Source organism: Panthera uncia, chromosome B1 (genome assembly GCF_023721935.1).
Source record: "Panthera uncia isolate 11264 chromosome B1, Puncia_PCG_1.0, whole genome shotgun sequence".
In the NCBI taxonomy this organism is placed as follows: Eukaryota; Metazoa; Chordata; class Mammalia; order Carnivora; family Felidae; genus Panthera; species Panthera uncia.
The window spans coordinates 152472920-152493672 of NC_064811.1; the positions used below are offsets into that span (position 1 = coordinate 152472920).

At 42.4% G+C, this 20753-nt stretch overlaps 1 protein-coding gene across 5 annotated transcripts in view; it reads left to right on the forward strand.

Annotated features, from left to right (window-relative positions):
- NUGGC (nuclear GTPase, germinal center associated) overlaps nucleotides 1-20753 on the forward strand; it is a 56180-nt gene that overhangs the window by 6210 nt on the left and 29217 nt on the right. For 3 of the 5 annotated variants that reach the window (XM_049632384.1, XM_049632385.1, XM_049632383.1), the window contains exons 2-9: nucleotides 2354-2475; nucleotides 4678-4766; nucleotides 7445-7549; nucleotides 8163-8271; nucleotides 9088-9310; nucleotides 9792-10022; nucleotides 14158-14367; nucleotides 20171-20346. In XM_049632384.1, coding sequence (XP_049488341.1) covers nucleotides 4724-4766; nucleotides 7445-7549; nucleotides 8163-8271; nucleotides 9088-9310; nucleotides 9792-10022; nucleotides 14158-14367; nucleotides 20171-20346 — 1097 coding nt within the window. In that variant the 5' untranslated portion in view covers nucleotides 2354-2475; nucleotides 4678-4723. The remainder of the gene's footprint in view (nucleotides 1-2353; nucleotides 2476-4677; nucleotides 4767-7444; nucleotides 7550-8162; nucleotides 8272-9087; nucleotides 9311-9791; nucleotides 10023-14157; nucleotides 14368-20170; nucleotides 20347-20753) is intronic. The other 2 variants (XM_049632386.1, XM_049632387.1) reach the window with 2 other exon arrangements.

A 20753-nucleotide genomic window follows, 5' to 3' on the forward strand; every position in this document is an offset into this window, starting at 1 on the left:
AGTTTGAGTCCTAAGTACATTTTTATCAAGTAGCTACTCTCAGTCCTACTCTACAGCTTTCATTCCCAAAATGCTTTTGTCATGTATTTGAAGGAGCCCCTCATTTGTGAGCACCCTTCCCTCCACTCTTAAGCTCCAGAGGCTTTATTTAAATAGTATCTATGAGAGGCTGCTTGGTGGGAGGACGAGAACACTGACCTTGGAGTCACTCCAACCTTGGACAAGTTCCTTCCCCTCTCTGGGCCTCAGTGTCCATATCTCTACAATAAGGGGCTTAGGAGCATTCTTTATTTAATTACACTATATGAAGCTGTTCTAGTACAGGAATAACTGTTACATTTGTGTCACCTCTGTTACGTTTCTTTAAGAAAAAAAGACATTAAGCAAGTACAAACAGAAGAAAGGAGGAGTGGAAGTAGCAAAAATAACTGTCAAAAATCATAATTATTTAACAGGAAATGCATTCTGTGCAACCTTCCCATATCTAGCTAAATATGCAGAGTCTCATTTAAAAGATGCTATTCTTAGGCTCAGTGCACATGAATGTAAATACGTACTAAAAGCAAAACTTAAGTGCTAACCGCATAGTTGAAATACAAGTGAAATAAACCACAGGTGAATACCTCGCCTGTGTGAGCAATAAATTTGGACTCCTTTCTATTGCTTCTCCACAGAAGCCAAATTTTCACAAAATACAACCACCGTTACTGCCCTTCCTTGGGGTAAAGTGGATCCCTACATAATCTGAGGAAGGACTATGCACCCATGGGTCATTGGCTCCTGAAAGTGAAATGAACCTGAAATTAGAGACACCTTCCTTGTGCTACTTTTGATTACATAGGAGCCCTAATCATTGGTATGGTCTTGGTGTCAATGGCAGGTGACATTTTAAAATAAGAACTTTAATCCTTTTGGCATCCAACTAAATCAGAGAATATTCATGGTTTAAGGACTTGTTCAACTCTCATTTATAGGTGGGAAAACTAAGCCCCAGGGTGATAAAATAACTTTTCTGAAGTCTTACAGCTCTTTTGACTGGTGGCAAAGCCAGCACTGTACTTTCCACACCTGATTTGCAGTTTATGGCCCTTCCTACCATCATTTAGTTTAGCTCAGTGACTATGTACAGAGTGTCTGTACCACACTACTCTATTCACTGAAATATTTGTTTATAAGCTTTCCTTTTTAAGTGCCTGCTGTTCCCTTCATTCTACTTTCTCAGTCCTACTGTTAGTTATCTCTTTCCATTTTCCTGTGTCTTAGTTTGCTGATTAAATGGTCCCTTTCTGCCAATCTTTGAACACTGGCAGAAGGAACCACAAGCACACCTCAGATAATTTTCAATTTCTCCAAATTTCAGTTAGGGATCACAGATTACTCATGTACCATAGATGCTCCTGCATGGGAGGCTCATGGTTTGGTGTGTCCCCACTGTGTGCAGCTAAGCCCACCCCGAACCCAGATAGTTACATGCTAACAGCCCTTGCTGGCCATTGTGTACAGTTGACTTAATAAATGACGTTAGATGAACTGAAGTTTCTGTGACCCCAATGGCAGCCAAAACCAGTGCCCAGGATTTGGTGAACATGTCTGCTTCTCTTCTAAATCTACTACTGTCTCAGATTGAAGGGCCTTATTCTCACTGTTCGTATGGTAGTAACACTTATCAACTTCTTAGTCCTCTTGGACTTCATCTGACTCCACTATTTCTTCCTGGATTTTGGCTACCAGAACACAAGTTGCCCTGGAGGTCTACAGTGCATTTGTCTATTGATAGGAGCACACATTTTGTTTTGTTTTCAGTGATCTCTATGATACAGTGCCTAATGTTTTGTGTGACTGTGGCTCATTGAGCTGCTGATTTCAGGAAACAACAGATCTCTTTCTTTCTTAGGGGTAATTCCTAGCTCTGTGTCTAAAGTTATTGATGGGGGGGTGCCTGGCTGGCTCGGTCAGTAGAGCATGCGACTCTTGATCTCTGGGTTGTGAGTTTGAGTTCCACATTGGGTGTAGAGTCTATTTAAAAAAAAAAAAAAAAAAACGTTGGGGTCCCTGGGTGGCTCAGTCGGTTAAGTGTCCGACTTTGGCTCAGGTCATGATCTCATAGTTTGTGAGTTTGAGCCCCATGTGGGGCTGTGTGCTGATAGCTCAGGGCCCGGCGCCTGCTTCGGATTCTGTGTCTCCCTCTCTCTCTCTGCCACACCCCCTCTCACGCTCTCTCTTTCCTTCAAAAATAAATGAACACCAAAAAAAAAAAAAAAAAAAGTAAAGAAAAATAAAGTTATTGATAGGCATTACCATATACTTACACACATTATAGCTCATCTATCCTTTGCTTTCCTATCTCACCTAGATCTTGATGTGGTTTGGCATTTCCAACTCAGCACTACAAACCAGGAACCGCTTGCAGCTCTCGTGAATTTTTGTGACCTCATAGAGGACTTCCACTGCCAGCTTTGCTGGTGAGCACTTCAAGTAAGAATATAGGATCTGGGATTTGAAGAGGCCTTCAAGCTCATCTAGTCTAATGCCATTATTAAGTGGTCATTCCGGTATAGGTTCAGACACATTTAGTGGCAGAAAAGTCATTACTTTCTAATGAATTTTATATGCACCTCTAAGGTAGTGTATTTGAAGACCACTATGAGGTCTTCTCCCCGTCTTCTGCCTTTGCCTGTGTCATTCCTTCTTCAAGTTCAGCTTTCGTGGTTCCTATGAAGTCGTCTTCCCTGTTGATGTTGTCCTTGTCTTCCCACTCTCCCCTTTATTTCTTAAGCCAGGATTCCAATTATATAAAAAACTAACATGGTTTAAACAAAAACTGAATAAAAACTGATTTGGTTTTTAAACATCCTTTGGTTTAGAATCTCATCAAGAGCTTCCCATCCATTATTTTATTTATTCATTCATTCACCAATTGTTGTCAGTCATTGCACTTCCTGATAGAAATGCAACATTGAAACAAATGTAGGTATGACCTCAGATAGCTCATGGTTCAGAAAGGAAAAAGGGACAAGGAAGCATGGTAACAGAGATGTGCTTGGAGCAGTGGTGACACAAGAAGGGAAAGATTTGGGAATCAGGACACAGTTTCACAGAGAAAATGATAAAACAGGATCTTAAAGAGTAGGAATTCGCCGAGAAGAGCAGAAGAGTACCCCACATAGAGAGAACAGTCTATGCTAAAATGTATGGAATAGGACGCCCTGTCTTGGAGAACTGTAAGGAGTTTGGGGTGGTCTGAGAGGGAGCGTCAAGATAAGGAATGAAGAGATGAGGAAATCTGCCTAAGGCTCAGGACCTTGCACACAGTAGGGATTCACACCACATCCAGCCAACACCCACCAAGTACAGAAACCATTTGGCCAGTTAATATCCACCAGCCAAACTAAGAATAAGAGGCTGTTTTGACTGAGGAGCTGTGATTTTCATTTGGAGTTAATATGTAAATGAGGCATAATCTCTCTAACAGCCTATGGGTTTAGTGGCAGTTGACAGATCAGGTGGGATTTTGCATTTCTCAGAAGGGCCAGTGACTCTCTGCTTTTGAAGTACATGGGTGAGTGATCCAAACAGCAACATCAGGTAAGGAGAGGAAGCACTTTGGGGCTCTCCCCAACTGTGTTGCTCAAATTCTCCTCTGTGCGTGGAGACAAAGAAACTCCAGGGTAGCATATCATTACCCAATGTCCTCTGTTCTGAGCCTCTATGGGTCCCATTCTCCCTCCATGCCCAATTTGTGTACCTATGGACTGGAGACAGGTTGGATTTGACATTTCTCCTTTTGGATGTGCCTCTCCTCCCCCAACCCCCCAACCCTTGCAGATGCCCTAAGCTATGGCACTGCATATAGACCTGAGCTGGGGGGGGGGGGAGGGGTCTTCCTCATTGAATTGGAGTGGGGTAGCAAGAAAGACTCAGAGAACCTAGTTATTGCATCTCTCCTTCCCCACTCAGTAGTTCCCAAAGCAACTCCAGGGAACCCTAGAAATATAGAATATTCCATCCATCTTCCAGATTCTTGCTGAGATCTGCTGGGACTAAACATAAATGAACCTGATTGGGCCACTAATACTGCACCCAAAGCAGCAAAGCCATATAATTTCAACTTTATGGTTCTGATCGCTAGAGGTTTATTGTTACTTTAGAGTGTATTGTTACTAAAGATCTCAGATAATATCATTTTAAAGTTCTATACATACAACTATTATTGAAAACCAATGGTCAGGGGCGCCTGGGTGGTTTAGTCAATTAAGAGTCCGACTTTGGCTCAGGTCATGATCTCATAGTTCATGAGCTCGAGCCCTGTGTTGGGCTCTGTGCTGACAGCTCAGAACCTGGAGCCTGCTTTGGATTCTGTGTCTCCCTCTCTCTGCCCCTTCCCTGCTTGCTCTCTCTCTCTCAAAAGTAAATAAACATTAAAAAATTAAAGAGAAAAAAGAAAACCAATGGTCAAACATTGATTTTTGTCATGTTTAAAGCAACATGTAGTATACGAGGCATTGTGAGGAATTCAAAGATAAGTTAGAATGGCCATTGCACTTTAACAGCTTGGAATCTAGTCGGGGAAACAAAGCATAAGCAGATTTACATGTTGTTGTTATTATTTTGCTTTATGTATGTATAATTTCTGCTGTTATTGTCACCCCCATCTTTGTACTTTGTATATATTTTTAGGCTGGTTCTCCTAAGTGGACAAAAGCAGGCATTTGCATAACAGGAAATGGAAGAAACTGAAGATTTTGTGGGTCAGGGACCACACCCAGGTAACATCCCTACAATATCCCCTGATGGAGTGCATACTTCCTATTTACCACTATATAATCAAGGGCAAATGGGTTGCGAGTATTTAACTGTAGTCATTGTTCCTTCCTCTTTATTCAGAAGCTGCTTTCTCATGACACAGTTTAATAGTGAATGAATATAAACTATTTCAAGAATTAAATAGCCTATTCATGATGTAGTGGATTATCTCACCAGCAATTAAATTTGAACACCTCTCCCCTTTTAAAGGGAGGTTTCAGAAAGCCATCTTGGATTTTCAGAGGGTATCCTCTCTGTGAATGGGCAAGGTAAGGCCCCTGGAATCATTTCAGGCACTGTTCTTAGAAGGGGAGATGTAGGGTGAATCCCCTTGGAGTCAGTGAGGTCAGCCTCACTGGAGAGAGCCAAGGAGAGAGCCTTCCCTTGGAAGATGCAGGAAAGTAACCCCTGTGTGTAGAGAACAGCATGTATCACATGTATTTCCTCACTCATAGGGGATGAAATCCCTTAGGGGCAAGGAATGTAGGGTTTCTGGGTCAGTGGGGTGGTGGCTAGCGCTGAAAGAGTGGAATTGTTCAGCTTGGAAGAGCCATGGCAGTCTCTGGCAACCCTCTGGATCAGCAATGAACCTGTATCTTGTGTTAGGTGGCTGGGGATCAGTTTTTTAAAGTGACACCTTGTGGCAGCAAGAAGTAACAGCGGCAGTAGACTAGGTTTACTTCTTTGGCTTGCCCCCATGCAACCTTACTGCTCTTTTTCTTGGGTGATTCAGTGTAAAATGCTGGGAAAGGGGAGGGAGTGCTTGAGCAGTTACAGGGAATGAGAAGAGATGTGGCCAGTTCAGGCCAGTTCATTCCAGTTACAATTTAAATAGAAATACTACCCTTAAATGGTCTAAGTCCAAGATAGACTACTTTCTCCTTTCCAAGTGGTTTTTCATTTTAGCGATTGAAGAAAAAGTTTCACATCCTGCTGTTTTGTCTGACTTCCTAGCCTTTGCTTTAGTTGAGGAATAAGCTTTCAAGCTTTTATCAGATTTCTTGCCAGTTCCTGTAAAATTGAAATGAAGGCCATGGATACATGGGCATGTCCCTTGTTTTATGCATGTGGCTAAGATGTGCAAATATCATTCACACAAAAGATTTCCTGAGTTACAAAGTTGAGATCAAGGCCCGACATCCTTTACTTTCCACACACAGATACCTTCTTGTAGCACAGACTAAAGTATTCGTCAGCCTGTAGCTTGTCTAAGGTCCTGAGTGGTATATTCTTTTCTTCTCTGCCTCTTCCTTCTCCAGCTCCAACCACTGAGCCAGCAACTTGGTATTTAATTCTAATGCGGTCCTTAAACTAAGGCATGATGAAATCTTTGAGTTGAGCTGAGTTAAGAAGTTAGAATGTCTCAGATAGAGGGTCTGAAATACAAGCTCTTTCAACACCCTGTCACTGCATGAGCATATGAGGTGGCAGAGATTCCAGGTTTGGCAAACAGCACCTTTCTGCACTGCAATACTTTATGGGGTGTGAGCTGGCTCCAGGACATGGCAGGATTTGTTCTGGAAGCCATAAGGCTGAGCAGAGAGGGAAGGCTGGCTGGACTATCTGGAAGACCTGCTGTCTGGAGCCCAGTAGTGGAGGCTGTACCTTGCAGGTTGCTCTCCTGGGTCCTGATGTGAGCCTTCTTCTCTGTGGTTCTTCAGGGAATATGACCTCCCAATATCATGCTCAGCTTTGGGGGCTCATACCCTTCCATGAGCCATGACTCTTGAGGATCAATTCTTCAGGTTCATCTCATGGCCATTTCCCAAGGCACGAGCCAATCCCAGGAGCACTGGGTTAGGATCATTTCCAATGACCTTGACTCCAAAGACCCACTTATTGCCCTTTTCTAACCATGTGGATACTGCCAGGGGGTATTTTCTAAAACTCATCCAGAACACAATGTTTTGGTCGTACCCTTTCCAGAGAATTATGGACCCTACCAGCCCTTCACTTCATAACCAAAGGAAGCCCATTAAAGTGAATAAATCTTGGGAGAACTACAAAGTTTTGCTTCATGGGGATTTCTATTCTTATTTGTGTAAGGAAGCAGCTGCTAATGACTTTCAGTGAGGAAGGGGGAAAATTCTCCCAAATTTAACCTCTGAAGGGCGTGCACTGGTAGAACATCCTCCTGAATTATTACATTGCGTATATTTTTGTCAGCCCTCTCATCTCATAGATGGTCAAGAAATGGTTTGCCCTGGTCATGTGGCCGATTCTTTCCTCTGCATTCTGCTCCTGATCAATTTTTTTCCCAGTTTGAAATGACCTCCCAGAGGCCTTTCTTCACCCCACACTTAGTCCTCTCTTGGGTTTCTCTGTACACAATTGGCATATAGTGAAGAATATCCAGCCATTTTGGCTTCTTAGGGTTTCCAAACTTGTCATTTAATGTCAACATATGTTCTGGGGAGATATTTTGGACTCTGCACTTCAGATCTAGATGAGAAGTTCTGTGACTCCAGGAAGTAGGGACCAGACTGGAATGGCCCAATGGTGCCTGCTTCTGGAATGACTTTACGCATACAGAGCTGGCAGGAGCCTTCTTAGATTCTTTGGGTTTGTGTGTTGATAGAGGTCAGGCAAGTATACTATGCCCCAGGATCTTTAATTTTATATAATCTCTGTTTATCTCTAGTTGATGATGATTTATTTAAAGAGCCAATGAAAAAAAGAAGACGTTCAGATAGAGACCAGCGGTTCCGAGCATTTCCCTCCGTGGAACAAAGTGCTCTTAAGGAATGTGAGTGTCATGAAACTGCTGTGGAGCTTGTTTTAATGTGGCTCTGTCCTTTTCCAAATGTGTCAAAATGCTCAAGGGAAGAGAAGGTCAAATTGGAAAGAAGGATGAAACATAGTCAAATCATCCTGATCCAGAAAAGGGGGCTTCAGAGTCTCTGCAGAGATCTATAATTTGACAATTCATCTGTAGGAGTCTCTGGATAGGAGGGCTGTTATCAAAATAACCTCTTCCTGATTAGAACAAAGATTGCGAAAATGGTTGATTTGGTGCCTTGGTGAGTATTAATATGACGGCCTTGCAAGTTTTCTTTTTATGACCACAGGAGAGAAGAATCTAGAAGGGCTATAACCCATGACAAAGCCTATACTGACTTCTGTAGCAAGGAGTTTCAGAGCAGGCTAGCTCCTTGAGAGGCTTTCACAATCAATAATTGCCATCTCCCATGAACTAGTATCTGTAGTGTCAGATAACTTGCTTTCATATTTAATTGGCTTTTCATTTCATTTCTTTTTTATTCCCTTTCTCTGACGTATTGAGCACATTGCTCTTTTGGAGACCTAGTACTTGATCCCTGCCAGGTACATCCCAGGTAATACATCCCTATTGATTCCAGATGAAAAACTGGAGTCACGGACCAGAAGGGTTTTGAGCAATACTTATCAGAAACTTATTCATTCTGTCTTCCTGGATGACAGCATTCCTAATGGAGTCAAGTATCTCATGTGAGTCTGATATCAGCTATCATAAAATCTTCCTTCCATGTCTTTCCTTATGTTACTGTAGATGCTTTTCTCCAACAATGAAAAGGAATTTTCAATTAGAAACTAAGGAAAGGAGGCTAAAAAGTTATATAGCTATGGGCTATTATGGTTTATACTGATAGTTGACATTCATAGGGTTGCCACTGTTGCTAGATAACCTGCTAAGTACATATATCAAATTTCATTTAATTGTCCCAATACCCTATACAGCAGGAACTATTTGTATCATCCCAGTTTTACTGAAATTGTGGCTTAGAGAGGCCAAGAAGACATTGACCAAAATCACACTGTTAGTAAGTGAAAGGGCATGAATCCAATCCAAGCTGTGTGAAACTTTAGCCTGTGCCCTCAACTGCTGGGCTCAGATGACTAGAGGGACTTGATTGGTGACAGGGCTGAATCTCCTGCTCAATAAGACTCTGTGTTGCTCTCAGCAATACTTTACCTCTGCCCAAACTTTATATCTAGGAACCAGACTATGTAATTTCCACAGGACACAAGCAAAATTGCTTCATATCTATATAGGAATTACAGAGCTTGTATAGAATTATCATTTCCAAGTAATGGTACTTACTTTTTGCATAATATTTTTTGATCCTCGTGACAACTATGTAGCAAACAGGGACTAATATTCTCCTTTTATCAAGAAAATAGTGGAGACTCAAAAAGATGTACGACTTGCCTAGGATTCGAACTCAGGTCCTTCGTGTTCTGTTTTGATACTCTTCCCACTGTGCTTTGCTGACCATGACAATGTACATTTAAAAACCAATCTAGAAACAGGCTACTTGCCTTGATTGAAAAACCATCATTGGACCCAATCTACATTGGATTATTTGGAAGCACAGGGGCTGGGAAGAGCTCCCTGATCAATGCCATCATCCAGCAAGCAATGTTTCTACCAGTGTCTGGAGAAAGTATATGTACATCGTGTATTGTACAAGTGAGCTCAGGCTGCTGTGAACAATACGAGGCCAAAATCCACCTTCTCTCTGACCAAGTAAGTGTCTCCTTCCTTCCTTGCTTCCTTCCTTCCTGTTTACCCTTCCTGTTTTTCTCTCTCTCCCTCCTCTCTTTCCTCCTTCCCCCTCTTCTTTCCTTCCTTTTCTCTCTTTCCTTCTCCCTCTCATTTAGAGATTAACATGATATTCTTTGTAAATAGAATTTAGGCCTTTGTTAAATGGAAAGAACATAGTACAGAATGAGAAAGCTCAGTGGAGCGAGATGGGGGTTTTAGCCCGCATCCTGTCACTATTGTTATGGGACTTTGGGCAAGCCATTTCCCTCTTTGGCTCCCCGTTTCCTCACTGACAAAACAAGGGGTTTGGATTGGATGATCTCTTGTTGGATTAAATGATTTTAGATTTCCTGAATATGAAGTCTCCTCCTGCCACCCACTCCCCAGAGCAGTGGCCTCCTCCCTTTGTCGTGGTTTTCTGTATCTGTGTGTTGAGGGGCTTGGCCCTGCTCTCCCTTGGCAGGAGTGGAAGGAAGAGCTGAAGAACTTGACTACACTCCTGCACAGGACAGAGGAACTGGACAGAGAAGAAGCAGATGCATGGGACAGGGATGATGCAGTGGAGGAAGCCATCTGGAAGCTACAAATGCTTTATGGAAATGGGGCGGAAAGGAAGAACTATGAAGAGTTACTAAGGGCAAAGCCCAAAGGAAAGATTCCCACATCCAGAATCATCACCCTCAAGGCAGAAGAGGTAGCTTCAAGATTTTTTTCTTTATTTTATCATGTGTCTCAAGTATAATAATTGAATCCATTTAGGAGATTTGCTCAAGGCATGGTGTTTTTATTGGAAATAAGTTGATACCCAAATCAGAAGCATCCCTGACCAAGTTCTTTTTAGTTATTTATGGCTGTCAAATGAGAAATTTTAGTGTCTGAATGGGAGATCTTTTGTGCACAGGAAAGACTATTTATAGTTGCTTGAGGATTAATTAAGGATGCTTTGGGCTGCAGATGTTAAAAAAAAAAACACCCCATTTACAATGGCTTAAATGAATAAGGATTTATTCATTTTCTCACATAAGAGTCTGGAAGTGGTTGAGTTTGTGGGTTGGTTCAGTGGCTCAACAATATCAAGATCAACACCTCCTGAGTTCCCTTGGCCGTTCATCATACTTGTTGCCTCATAGTCACAAGATTGCTACTGAGGTGCTAGACTTCACAGCTGGCTTCATGGCAGAAAGAAAAGGATAAAAAGTTGGCATCAAACACATCTCCCCTTTCCTTGGAAAGTAAAAGATTTCTCAAAAACACCCCCAACAAATTTCTGGGTAGATTTTTTTTCAGAACTGGCCTCTGGTTCGGGCACATGGCCTTTCCCAGCTGAAAGGGAGTCTAAAGCAAGAAGCACATGTGTTGCGATTGGCTGCCCAGACAGACAGACAAACACTATTCAGCTAGCACAGACAGAGGACAGGATGGATATTGGATATAGTAGAAAAACTCTCTCCTCACTTTTATAATCAATATCCATCTTATTAAATTACATTTCATTGTAAATTTAAGACTTGTAGAACTAATGTGTAACTTATTGAGATTATATATTTAAAACCTAGTTTTTTTTTTTTGTTTCTTAAAATTCATTTTTAAAATGTTGCTATTCTATTTATAAATCCGGCATTTTTTTTTGTATAAAATAAGAACAATTACTTACACTTGTTCTAAAATTTAGCATTCAATTACATCCTAAATTTAACATAGCAAATCCTCCTTAAATAGCTCACACTACTTATATAATTAATCAAATTTCCTTAGACTTTATATTATAGTTCAAATTTAATATATTCAGTTCTCTCAAAAATTTTTAAAGACTTGGCCAGGCACACTTAGAAGTCAAATAAATGAAATCTTTCAAGTCACTTAGCTCTTGTATAGCTAGGAAATCAACAAATATAATAGTCACTTTTTATATTTAAATGGGTATTACTGTTCAGAATAATTACACTCCTAATGTCTAAAACATAGACTGAGCATGTCCAAAGAAATACAATGATTATAAAACTGATTACTTTATCTGCATACACACAACTTAACACCAACTAACTTACACCAAGGTATCAGTATCTATTTCTTCAATATTCTGTATTTAGAAATATCCCTTCCCAGTGTTACAAATTTAGGGTTGAAACAAGGAGTGTAAATATTCATTGAAACACAATTACATCTCAGTGAGTGAGGGCACAGATTGGGTTTGTGTCCGAGGTTCCAGACTACAATGAAGGAAGCTGAGTCTGCCTCCTAGAATGATTTATCCTGAGCCAGTTTATTGGGTTGAGCCTTCTTACACAAAGGGACTTCTCAAGCCCATGTTTGTTCTTTCACATTGCCCTTAATGTATCTGCTTTATTACTATTTTTTAATGTTTATTTACTTTTGAGAGAGAGACACACACAGCATGAGCAGGGGAGGAGCAGCCTGAGAGGGAGACACAGAATCCGAAGTGCGCTCCAAGCTCTGAGCTGTCAGCACAGAGCCCAACGTGGGCCTCGAACTCACAAACTGTGAGATCATGACCTGAGCTGAAGTCAGCTGCTTAACCGAGTGAGCCACCCAGGTGCTCCTCTGCTTTATTTTTAAATATCTTAAAGAACTTTTATCATCATTTCTTTCACAATTTCCTGTTATTTGATTAGAATTGATGAATTCTGTGACTCCCTACACACATTGCATCAAATCCCTTGATTTAAACCCAACTCTTTTAAGAATTTCCAGTTTTGGGGCACCTGGGTGGTTCAGTCTGTTAAGCGTCTGACTTCGGCTCAGGTAGTGATCTCAAGGTTCATGAATTCAAGCCCTACATCAGGCTCTCTGCTGTCACCATGAAGCCTGCTTCAGATCCTCTGTCCCCCTCTCTCTATGCCTCTACCCCACTCATTCTCTCTCTCTCTAAAAAATAAATAAACATTAAAAAAAATTTCCATTCTTATCTTTCTTTCATGATTATTCTATAGATATTTATTAACAATGACCACCAGGGACACCTGGGTGGCTCAGTCGGTTAAGCATCTGACTTCGGCTCAGGTCATGATCTCATGGTTGGTGAGTTCAAGCCCCGCGTCGGGCTCTGTGCTGACAGCTCAGAGCCTGGAGCCTGCTTCGGATTCTGTGTCTCCCTCTCTCTCTGACTTTCCCCTGCTCATGCTTGCTCTCTCTCAAAAAATAAATAAACATTGAAAACAAAACAAAACAAAACAATGTGCACCATACATCCCAAATCTCCCGTCCTCTGAAGTGGTAGCCCAGTAAAGATTTGCTGCCACACACATAGTTGCTGGCCTGAATGTGTCACTGTCTCAAGATATGTTTAGGTAGAAGAAACAATGGGCTGAGAACAATTCCCCATCCCACTCACCATCATTAAAACATTCTGGAAATGCCTACATGTCAAGATATTTCTTGTACTACGAGGAGAAATTTTAAAACCCAGATCAATTTTTAATTTGGCAAATATGGTCACCATATCACTATCAATTTTCTGTAGTTGGGGACTTCTGGTAATCCAAATGTTTGCATTAGCCATGTGGGAAGAATACTCTGTCTCCAAAATTTAGATTGCATATTAATTGATGTGGTTTTGGAGTGGTGGGGGGGGGGGGGTTGTCTGGAGCCGATGACCAAGAAAGAATTCTTGAGATATCTTTGGTGCAAAAAGGTGATTTTATTAAAGCATGGGGACAGGAAGAAGCAGAAAGAGCTGCATTCTAAGTGTGAGGAGTGGCTGATTATATACCTGGGAGTTGGGGGAGGTAAGGGAAAGGGGTGTTTCCAAAAGGACTTGCATATGTTAAAGAAGATTCACAAGATACTGGAGGCCTAGCTATTGTCAAGCTAATGTTTTTTCTCTAATAATGCATTAACATTAAGACAGTAGGGAGTTCCTAGAGGAATGAATGTTTTACTCTGCCTACCTCAAGTATTTGTCAATGGGGTGCAGGTTATAAGGAAATTTGACTTTACCATTTCCTTCTTGCCTTTGTTCCCCATATCACTATGGAGGGGAGGGGAATGTTAGGCCTCCAGGAAACTGAGTCTATAGGTTTCTGGAGGTTAAGCTATTGATAAGATTGCCTTTTTCTTGTAATTTACTAAGACATTTATAAATCGATGGAGACCCATGTCCTGCATGGCTGTGATCTCTATCAGGTAACCATATGTTTTTTGCCTTCCCTTCATTCTTGGGCAGCCAGGAGTGGCTGAAGAATATCACACATATCCCACCAGAGGGGTGTGGGGGGGGGGAGGTGTTGTGAGGTATTAGCTTGTGCTTTGCCCTCAGCTTGCCTTTGGTTCCCTGATCATTAATCACATTAATTTTAGAATCGAAACGGGAGGCGCCTGGGTGGCTCACTTGGTGAAGCATCTGACTCTTTATCTCTGCTCAGGTCATGATCTCAGGGTTTCTGGGATCAAGCCCCACATCAGGGTCTGCACTGACAGTGCAGAGCCTGCTTGGGATTCTCTCTCCATCTCTCTCTGCACCTCGGCCACGCGCACTCTCTCTCTCAAAATAAGTTAGAAAAAACTTAAAGAAAAAAGGAACTGAAAAGGAATTTAGAAGATGAAATTATTATCCAGTGAAACTATGGCTTTACCGAAGCTCTGTTCTAACTGACTGTGGTTTCTTCATCTGTAAATTAAGGAGCTTGCACTTTCTGATCTCCAGGGTCCTTTCTGGCTCTTGAAAACTGGATAAGGTCTTCTGGTGCCCATTGTCCAGTGCTGCTTCTTACCACTATTGGTGTACCTTCACTGAACCTGGATCATAGGCGATCCAGGACAGAGGAGCTGGGAGAATGTCTGGTGTGTGTGATTGTGTCCTTCTTCCTCAGGCAGAAGAGCTGTCTGTCAAGCTGGACCCTTACATCCGGACGCACAGGAGAGACTTGGATGGCGAATCAGCTGAGACACAAATTTGGCCCTTGATCAAACATGTGGAAGTGACTCTTCCCAAATCAGAGATGATACCAGAAGGGGTTGTGCTGGTGGACATTCCAGGCACCGGCGACTTCAACAGCAAGAGGGATGAGATGTGGAAAAAGGTGATTCTCTTTCACGTGGCTTCATGTCCTCTTTGCTTAACTCCTCCACCCTTTCTAAAGCAACCAAGGGGTTTTATGAGCTCACTGGAGTTAAATTCTTCTACTTTCTAGGTTCTAAGCCTCAGGGCAATGGCAGGATGTGTGTGGCCAGAGACACTGGGGAGAGACGAATCATGAGGCAGACCTGGAAGTTAGAACAAGAGTGTGTGATCAGGAGAAGGACCAGCAATAGATTGGTCTAGAAGGAAGCAGAAGAAATACAGACAGAGGGGGGAAGGGAGGCCAAGAGTTGAGTACAAGGTAGAGAAGCTTACGGTCCAGCACCAAGAAATGAGGAGGCTGCTACTGTGTGTAGTTGCAAGGAACAGAGACCTGCTGAAGCAACCCCAAGTTAAGAGGCTAATCGGAAGAATATCAAAGGATCTCATGAGACACAGCCAGGCCTCAGGGCCACCTATCAGGATAAAAGCAGCTATTTTCTCTCTCTTCTTCTACATGGCTCTTGTGACTGTTTCTCTGTGCAGTTCTCTGCAGAGCCCTGCTTTTCTCTTAGTTTTCTCTACTTAGCCCTTAGGATCCATATTGTGAAAAATGACCACCTTAACCCTGTCTTTAAATGGAATTGTAGTTCATATGCCTACAACTCTCTGACTATAGTCTCTATGCCTTTTAGTTCAAATTCCTGAGGAGGAAAATGGGATCGATTACTGCCTAGCTAACTTAATCTCTGGATTAAGCATCTATCTTTAGTGCATGCGGTCAGCTGTGCTGAAGGTGATGGTTGAAATGAAAGTCTACCCCTTCAACCAAAACTTGGGTAGGGGTTCAATTCCTGGCAAATGAAATTAGAGCTGGCCAGGCACCTCCAGATATGTCTACAGCCAGAGTAAAGCATTGGGGTAGTTAGATCTGTACCTAATGATTAGAGGTTGAAATATTTTAAAGAATTTATCTCTTTGTTCATTTCCTTTTCATTCATCAAACATGTATAATATGTAAAACAATGTGCTTTGCACTGAGGATGCAAAGATTATAGCTAATAATAATAATAATAATAATATACCAAGCATTTACTTTGTGCTAGGTACTATTCTCAGTGAAATAATTTGCCCTTTAGCACACTGGGGATTTTAATAAAGGCAAGATGGCTTGAGAGCCTTTCTGCTCTTAAACCCCACTGTAATCCTATATGGTTAGACAAAGCTAAATTAAAAGATGCAGAGCATGACCTTTAATGTTAAGAAACATGTGTGTGCATGCACATTGTGTGTGTGTGTGTGTGTGTGTGTGGTGTTAATAAATGTACAGCAAAAGTAGAAACCTGCCTTTAGGAAGGATACACACCCAACTGTTAACAGGAATTTCTGTGATTACCAGCACTCTTTACTACATACACCCCCATATTTTTTGTATATTGCATGAACATGTATTATCTTGACAGCTAAAAAGATGAAAGCAAAATAAAACAATGTTGAATGGGAAACAGAGCCTTCCTGCAAGGGGCTTAGAGTCTAATAGGAGAGAAGAAACCCACAGATGTCAAAATCCACAGCAGAAAGTGATGTAAGAGAAGTCCAAGGTGCTATGAACACTCACAGATAGAAATTACCTCCAAAAAGAGACCTCATTCCTTCAGCGAACACCCACTGAGCATCTACTCAATTCTGTATTGGGTTTTGGATAGAGAGAGACAAAGTCCATGCCCTTGGGAGTCCTATAGTCCAGAAGAGAATCAGTTAGTCGTATTAATTAACAAACCACATTACTTAAAAAGGAGAGCAATAGTAATGAATTTTTTTCTTTTTGTAATTGTGTTTGTTTTTAAATGCTTTACTACAAACCAATGTATGAACACCAATTCTCAATAACATCAATATACTTGAAAATTTATGTAAATGTGTAAATGTTTATTTAGTATAACACAGTATAGTATAGAATATGATAGTATTATATGTGATTTAAAATAAAGAATAAGTGAACAAAAATGGAGTCATGTAAAATGGAGACTACAAATCCAGATGTCTATTTGGATGTGCATTAAACATATGGGATTTTTTAAATCAAAATATATTTTATTTATTTATTTTTCAGTAATAGAATTTAGTGATTCATCATTTACTTATAACACCCAACCAGTGTCCTCCTTAATGCCCATCACCCATTTACCCCATCCCCCCACCCAACACCCCACCAGCAACCCTCAGTGTGTTCTCTGTATTTAAGAGTCTCTCATGGTTTGTCTCTCTCTCTGTTTTTATGGTTTTTTTGCTTCCCTTCCCTTATGTTCATCTGTTTTTTATCTTAAATTCCACGTATGAGTGAAATCATGTGATATTTGTCTTTCTCTGACTAACTTATACACTCTACACTAGCTTATACACTCTAGTTCCATCCACGTTGTTGTAAATGGCAAGAATTCATTCTTTTTCATCACTGAGTAATAGTCCATTGAATGAATATATATATATATACATATATGTATATATGTATATATATGTATATATGTACATATATATGTATACATATATATGTATATACGTACATGTATATGTACATATATGTATATATGTGTATATACGTACATGTATATGTACATATATGTGTATATATATATATATATATATATACACACACCACATCTTCTTTATCCAATTAATTCTTTTTGGATGAGAGGGAAACTTCAGAGAGGGCACTTAAGCCCAGCTATCACCAGAGAAGATTGTTGAGAATGGGACCACTGAGCACTATTGTAGGCCAGGGAGCAGCAAAGACCCAGAGGAATGAAGGAGCCACGTGTTGTGGGAAGCATGAGTCTTCCTGGGTGGCTGGAGGAAACAGGTGTGGGGTGGAAGGAGAGAGGCACAGAAGACAAGTTTGGAAAACTTAGGGATGGGCTTAAATACTACCCTTCCTGGGGAAGCTCAAAGGATAAGAAGGACTGGAGCATGTGATAGAGAGAGAAAGGGTGTCTTTAGGCAGAAGGAGCTCAGGAGCACAGGGTGGGAACACGGGAGGTGAGACATAAGACTGGAGCTGGAAGGGGACTGGGAAGGAGGGCTGGTATCGGTAAGTCATGAGCAACCCAGCACTGTAGAAGGATCCACTGGAGGATTTGTGCAGGTTTGTGCTAAATGAATGACTGAGGGCTGCAGAGCTCTGGACTGGATTTGAGTCAAGATCAGGATGATAGAATCAGGATGACAGCTTACAGATAATCAGCCTATGCCTGGATTTTACAGATAAGGAAATAAAGGCTCAGAGAAGGGAAGTAATTTGCCCAAGACCGCACAACTACTGAATGGCAGAATTTGAACCAGAGAGCAGGTTCCTACCTTCCCAGCTGAGGCTCTGTGTCTCCCCACAGGACCTCCCCTAACAGTTCTTTAAGATAAAGGCAGTCCCAGTGTCCTTCTCCTTGGTGGTCCGCTCAGGCCCGACCATGAGGGCCTTTGTTTCTACAGGGTCTCAGCTCTTGGAGTGGAATTGCCAACCTTGGCTAGTTCCAGGCTGGGTCCCGGGAGCAACAGCCTAGGGAGGCGGCTAGCCTCTCTCACCGGATGGAGCCATGGTTGCTGCCAGTTATGATACTCTGGGAAGCCAATCAAAGGCCACTCAGAACAGAGGAGCCAGCAGATCTGGCTCAGAACACCCGCTCTGAGGAGGTCCGGTTAAAGTGAAGGGACTGTTCCCAGCCTGCTCTGCTTGGCCTCAGCTCCCCTGCATTCTTGTGGTTTTGTGATATTCTCTCACAAGGAGTTACTAAAGACTCCCCTCTTTTCAGGGAGAACAGAACACCCTGCCCCCTCCCCTGTCTCTCCAGCTGCCAGCCTTGCCTTCCCTAAACTAAGAGTATTATGAATTTACATGTCCCTGGCTGCCACTTTGAAGTCCTGAGACGTTAGGCGTGTCACTTGAGCTCTGAGGCCTGTTCTCATCGCGGGGAGGGAGGATGTGGGGGTGGCTGTGGTACCACCACTCCTAAGCTCAGTTGCTCTAGGTTCGCTTTTTTGTGTCTTCTGCAACTCCAACTTTACCAAATCCCGGCAGCCAGAGCCTCTTGTAGGGTCTGAGACTTACAGGCCTCTTCTTATGTTAATAAACATTTATTAAGCACCTGCAGTTTGCCAGGACTGGGGAATACGAAGGTACAAGAGGCCCTGCCCTTCAGGAGTTTGGGGTCTGCTACTCTACAGTGTTCCACAGCCTGAGTGAATAGCTTAGTAGCTTCCCTAGTTAGATTGTAATTTGGGAAGTAGGAGGGAGCTGTTGATTTTACTTTCCTGCCTAAATGTGAGTCCATCCACATAGGGAGGAAGTTCAGGACCCATAGTCGTGTGGCCTTAAACTGGTCTTTTGCTTCTTGGGGCCTATTATCTTCTCTATAAAACAGTGACGTTTGTCTAACTCTAGAGATTTATGGTTTTAAAATAATGATCCATGAACAGAGGGTAGGTGATGTGGTGCAGGTGGGGGGCCTCTAAACCTTCCACCTCCAGTTCAACTAAAGCAGTTCAATTTTTAAAAACCAATTGGAATTCTTCCTCAGCTTTCATTTGAAAAAAGCCTCCACTGCTAAAAACAAACTCAAAACCCACTACTCTAGGTCAAGATTTCTCAGGCTCAGCTGACATTTTGGGCCAGATAATTCTTTGTTGTGGGGTGCTGACCTGGGCATGGAAGGATGTTTATAGCATCCCTGGCCTCCACCCACTAACACCAACGCCAAGTCATAACAATTAAAAATGTCTCCAGAGACTGCCATTCTCAGGTACAGAGTTGCCCTGAGTTACGAACCATTGGCATAAAGCAAAATGATGATTTAATTAGCAAATCACAAACTTGTTACACCTTTATGTGCAAAGTGCTGTCCTGAGGAACCTCAAATAAACTCAGTCCCTGAGCTGGAACAACTTTTCATTTATATGGAGAAGTAAGACCAGTGAAATAATATGCCAAGAGAAATGTCACAAGGCAACACATAAAACCTGTCCCATAAAAGTTGCATAGCTAATAGAGCAATGATATTAATCATAAATTGTAATGTCGTGCTCATTGGCCTTTGCAACTTGAATCATAAGGTTTCTGGCTCCTTGTCTCCACATGGTGGCAGTGTGCTGAATAGGCAGGGGCAGTCAAATATCAAAATGATGCCCTGTGGTGATAACTTTGGGGGCAATGCATGACCAGAACCAGTTCTGGAAAAACAATAATTTTCCCTAGAAGACAGCTGAGGTAAAGCAAGCCAGTGATGGATCTGGGACTGGAGGTCTGATTTCTTGAATTCTGTCAATCACTAATGCCACAGACATCTATGAAGCCTCTATTAGGGCCAAGCGCTGTACTGGAGGTGATGTAGATTCCAAGCTGTAAAGTGTAGCCACTTCTCATCAGGTCCCTTGCGGTTGCAGGGCGGCGGGGAGTGTGCAAAGAACTGATCCTGTACAATAGCTCTGTGAGGTACAATGGCAGGTAAGTCCAGGTGCTTGCTGTAGGATACAGAGGGGGGGGGGCCAACCCACCCTCAGGTGGCTGTTAGCAGTCTCAAAGAGCAGATGGAAGTCAAGCAGAGGCTGTGTGGCAAGTGCAAAGGTCCTGAGAGATAAAAGAGCAGGTCACACCTGAGAAACTTCGAGAAGCTCAGTCTGGCTGGTACATGGAGAGTGCCGTGGGGAGAGGTGAGAGGTGGGACTGGCAAAGAGATGGGGCAGAACATGGAGGCCACAAATGATACATGAAGAGACCACGTCCTCTACAACTGAGACACCATTTATGTTCTTAAACCTGTTGTGGTTATGTTTCACAGACCATTGATAAGTGCTCAGTGATCTGGCTGATCAGTGACATCGAAAGAGTTTCTGGAGGGAGAGCCCATGAAGACCTTTTGAATGAGAGCATCAAAGCCTGCCAAAGGGGCTTCTGCAGGGACGTTGCCCTGGTGGTCACCAAGACTGACAAACTCCACCTGCTGGAGTATCTAAGGTACCGTGCTGGGTTTGTAGGCCTGTGGGCTTTCCTCCATGGGCCCCGACTACTGTAACAACAGAGCCTTGACCCCTGGGCGTTTCAGACTTAGAGAAGTGACTGCTGCGGATGAAAGAGGAGTCTGGGTGGCTTCCTGGGATATCAGGACCCTTGAGCAGATTGTCTTGGGAATCTAAACCGTTGGGGACCCTCCTCCAGTGAAGCTGCTTAATACTCAATAGGCTGTGGCCTATATAGCTCCAGGGGAGCCACTCATGTATATGAGATGCAAAGAGCACCTCCTGGAGGTGTGCAGTGTGATGGTCCTCCCGCCCCCCACAGATACAGAAGTGTAGATGCCCCCACAGCTAGTTGGCACTTTGTATAGTACTGTCTGGCACGGTACAGCTTTGAAGTGTCAGATT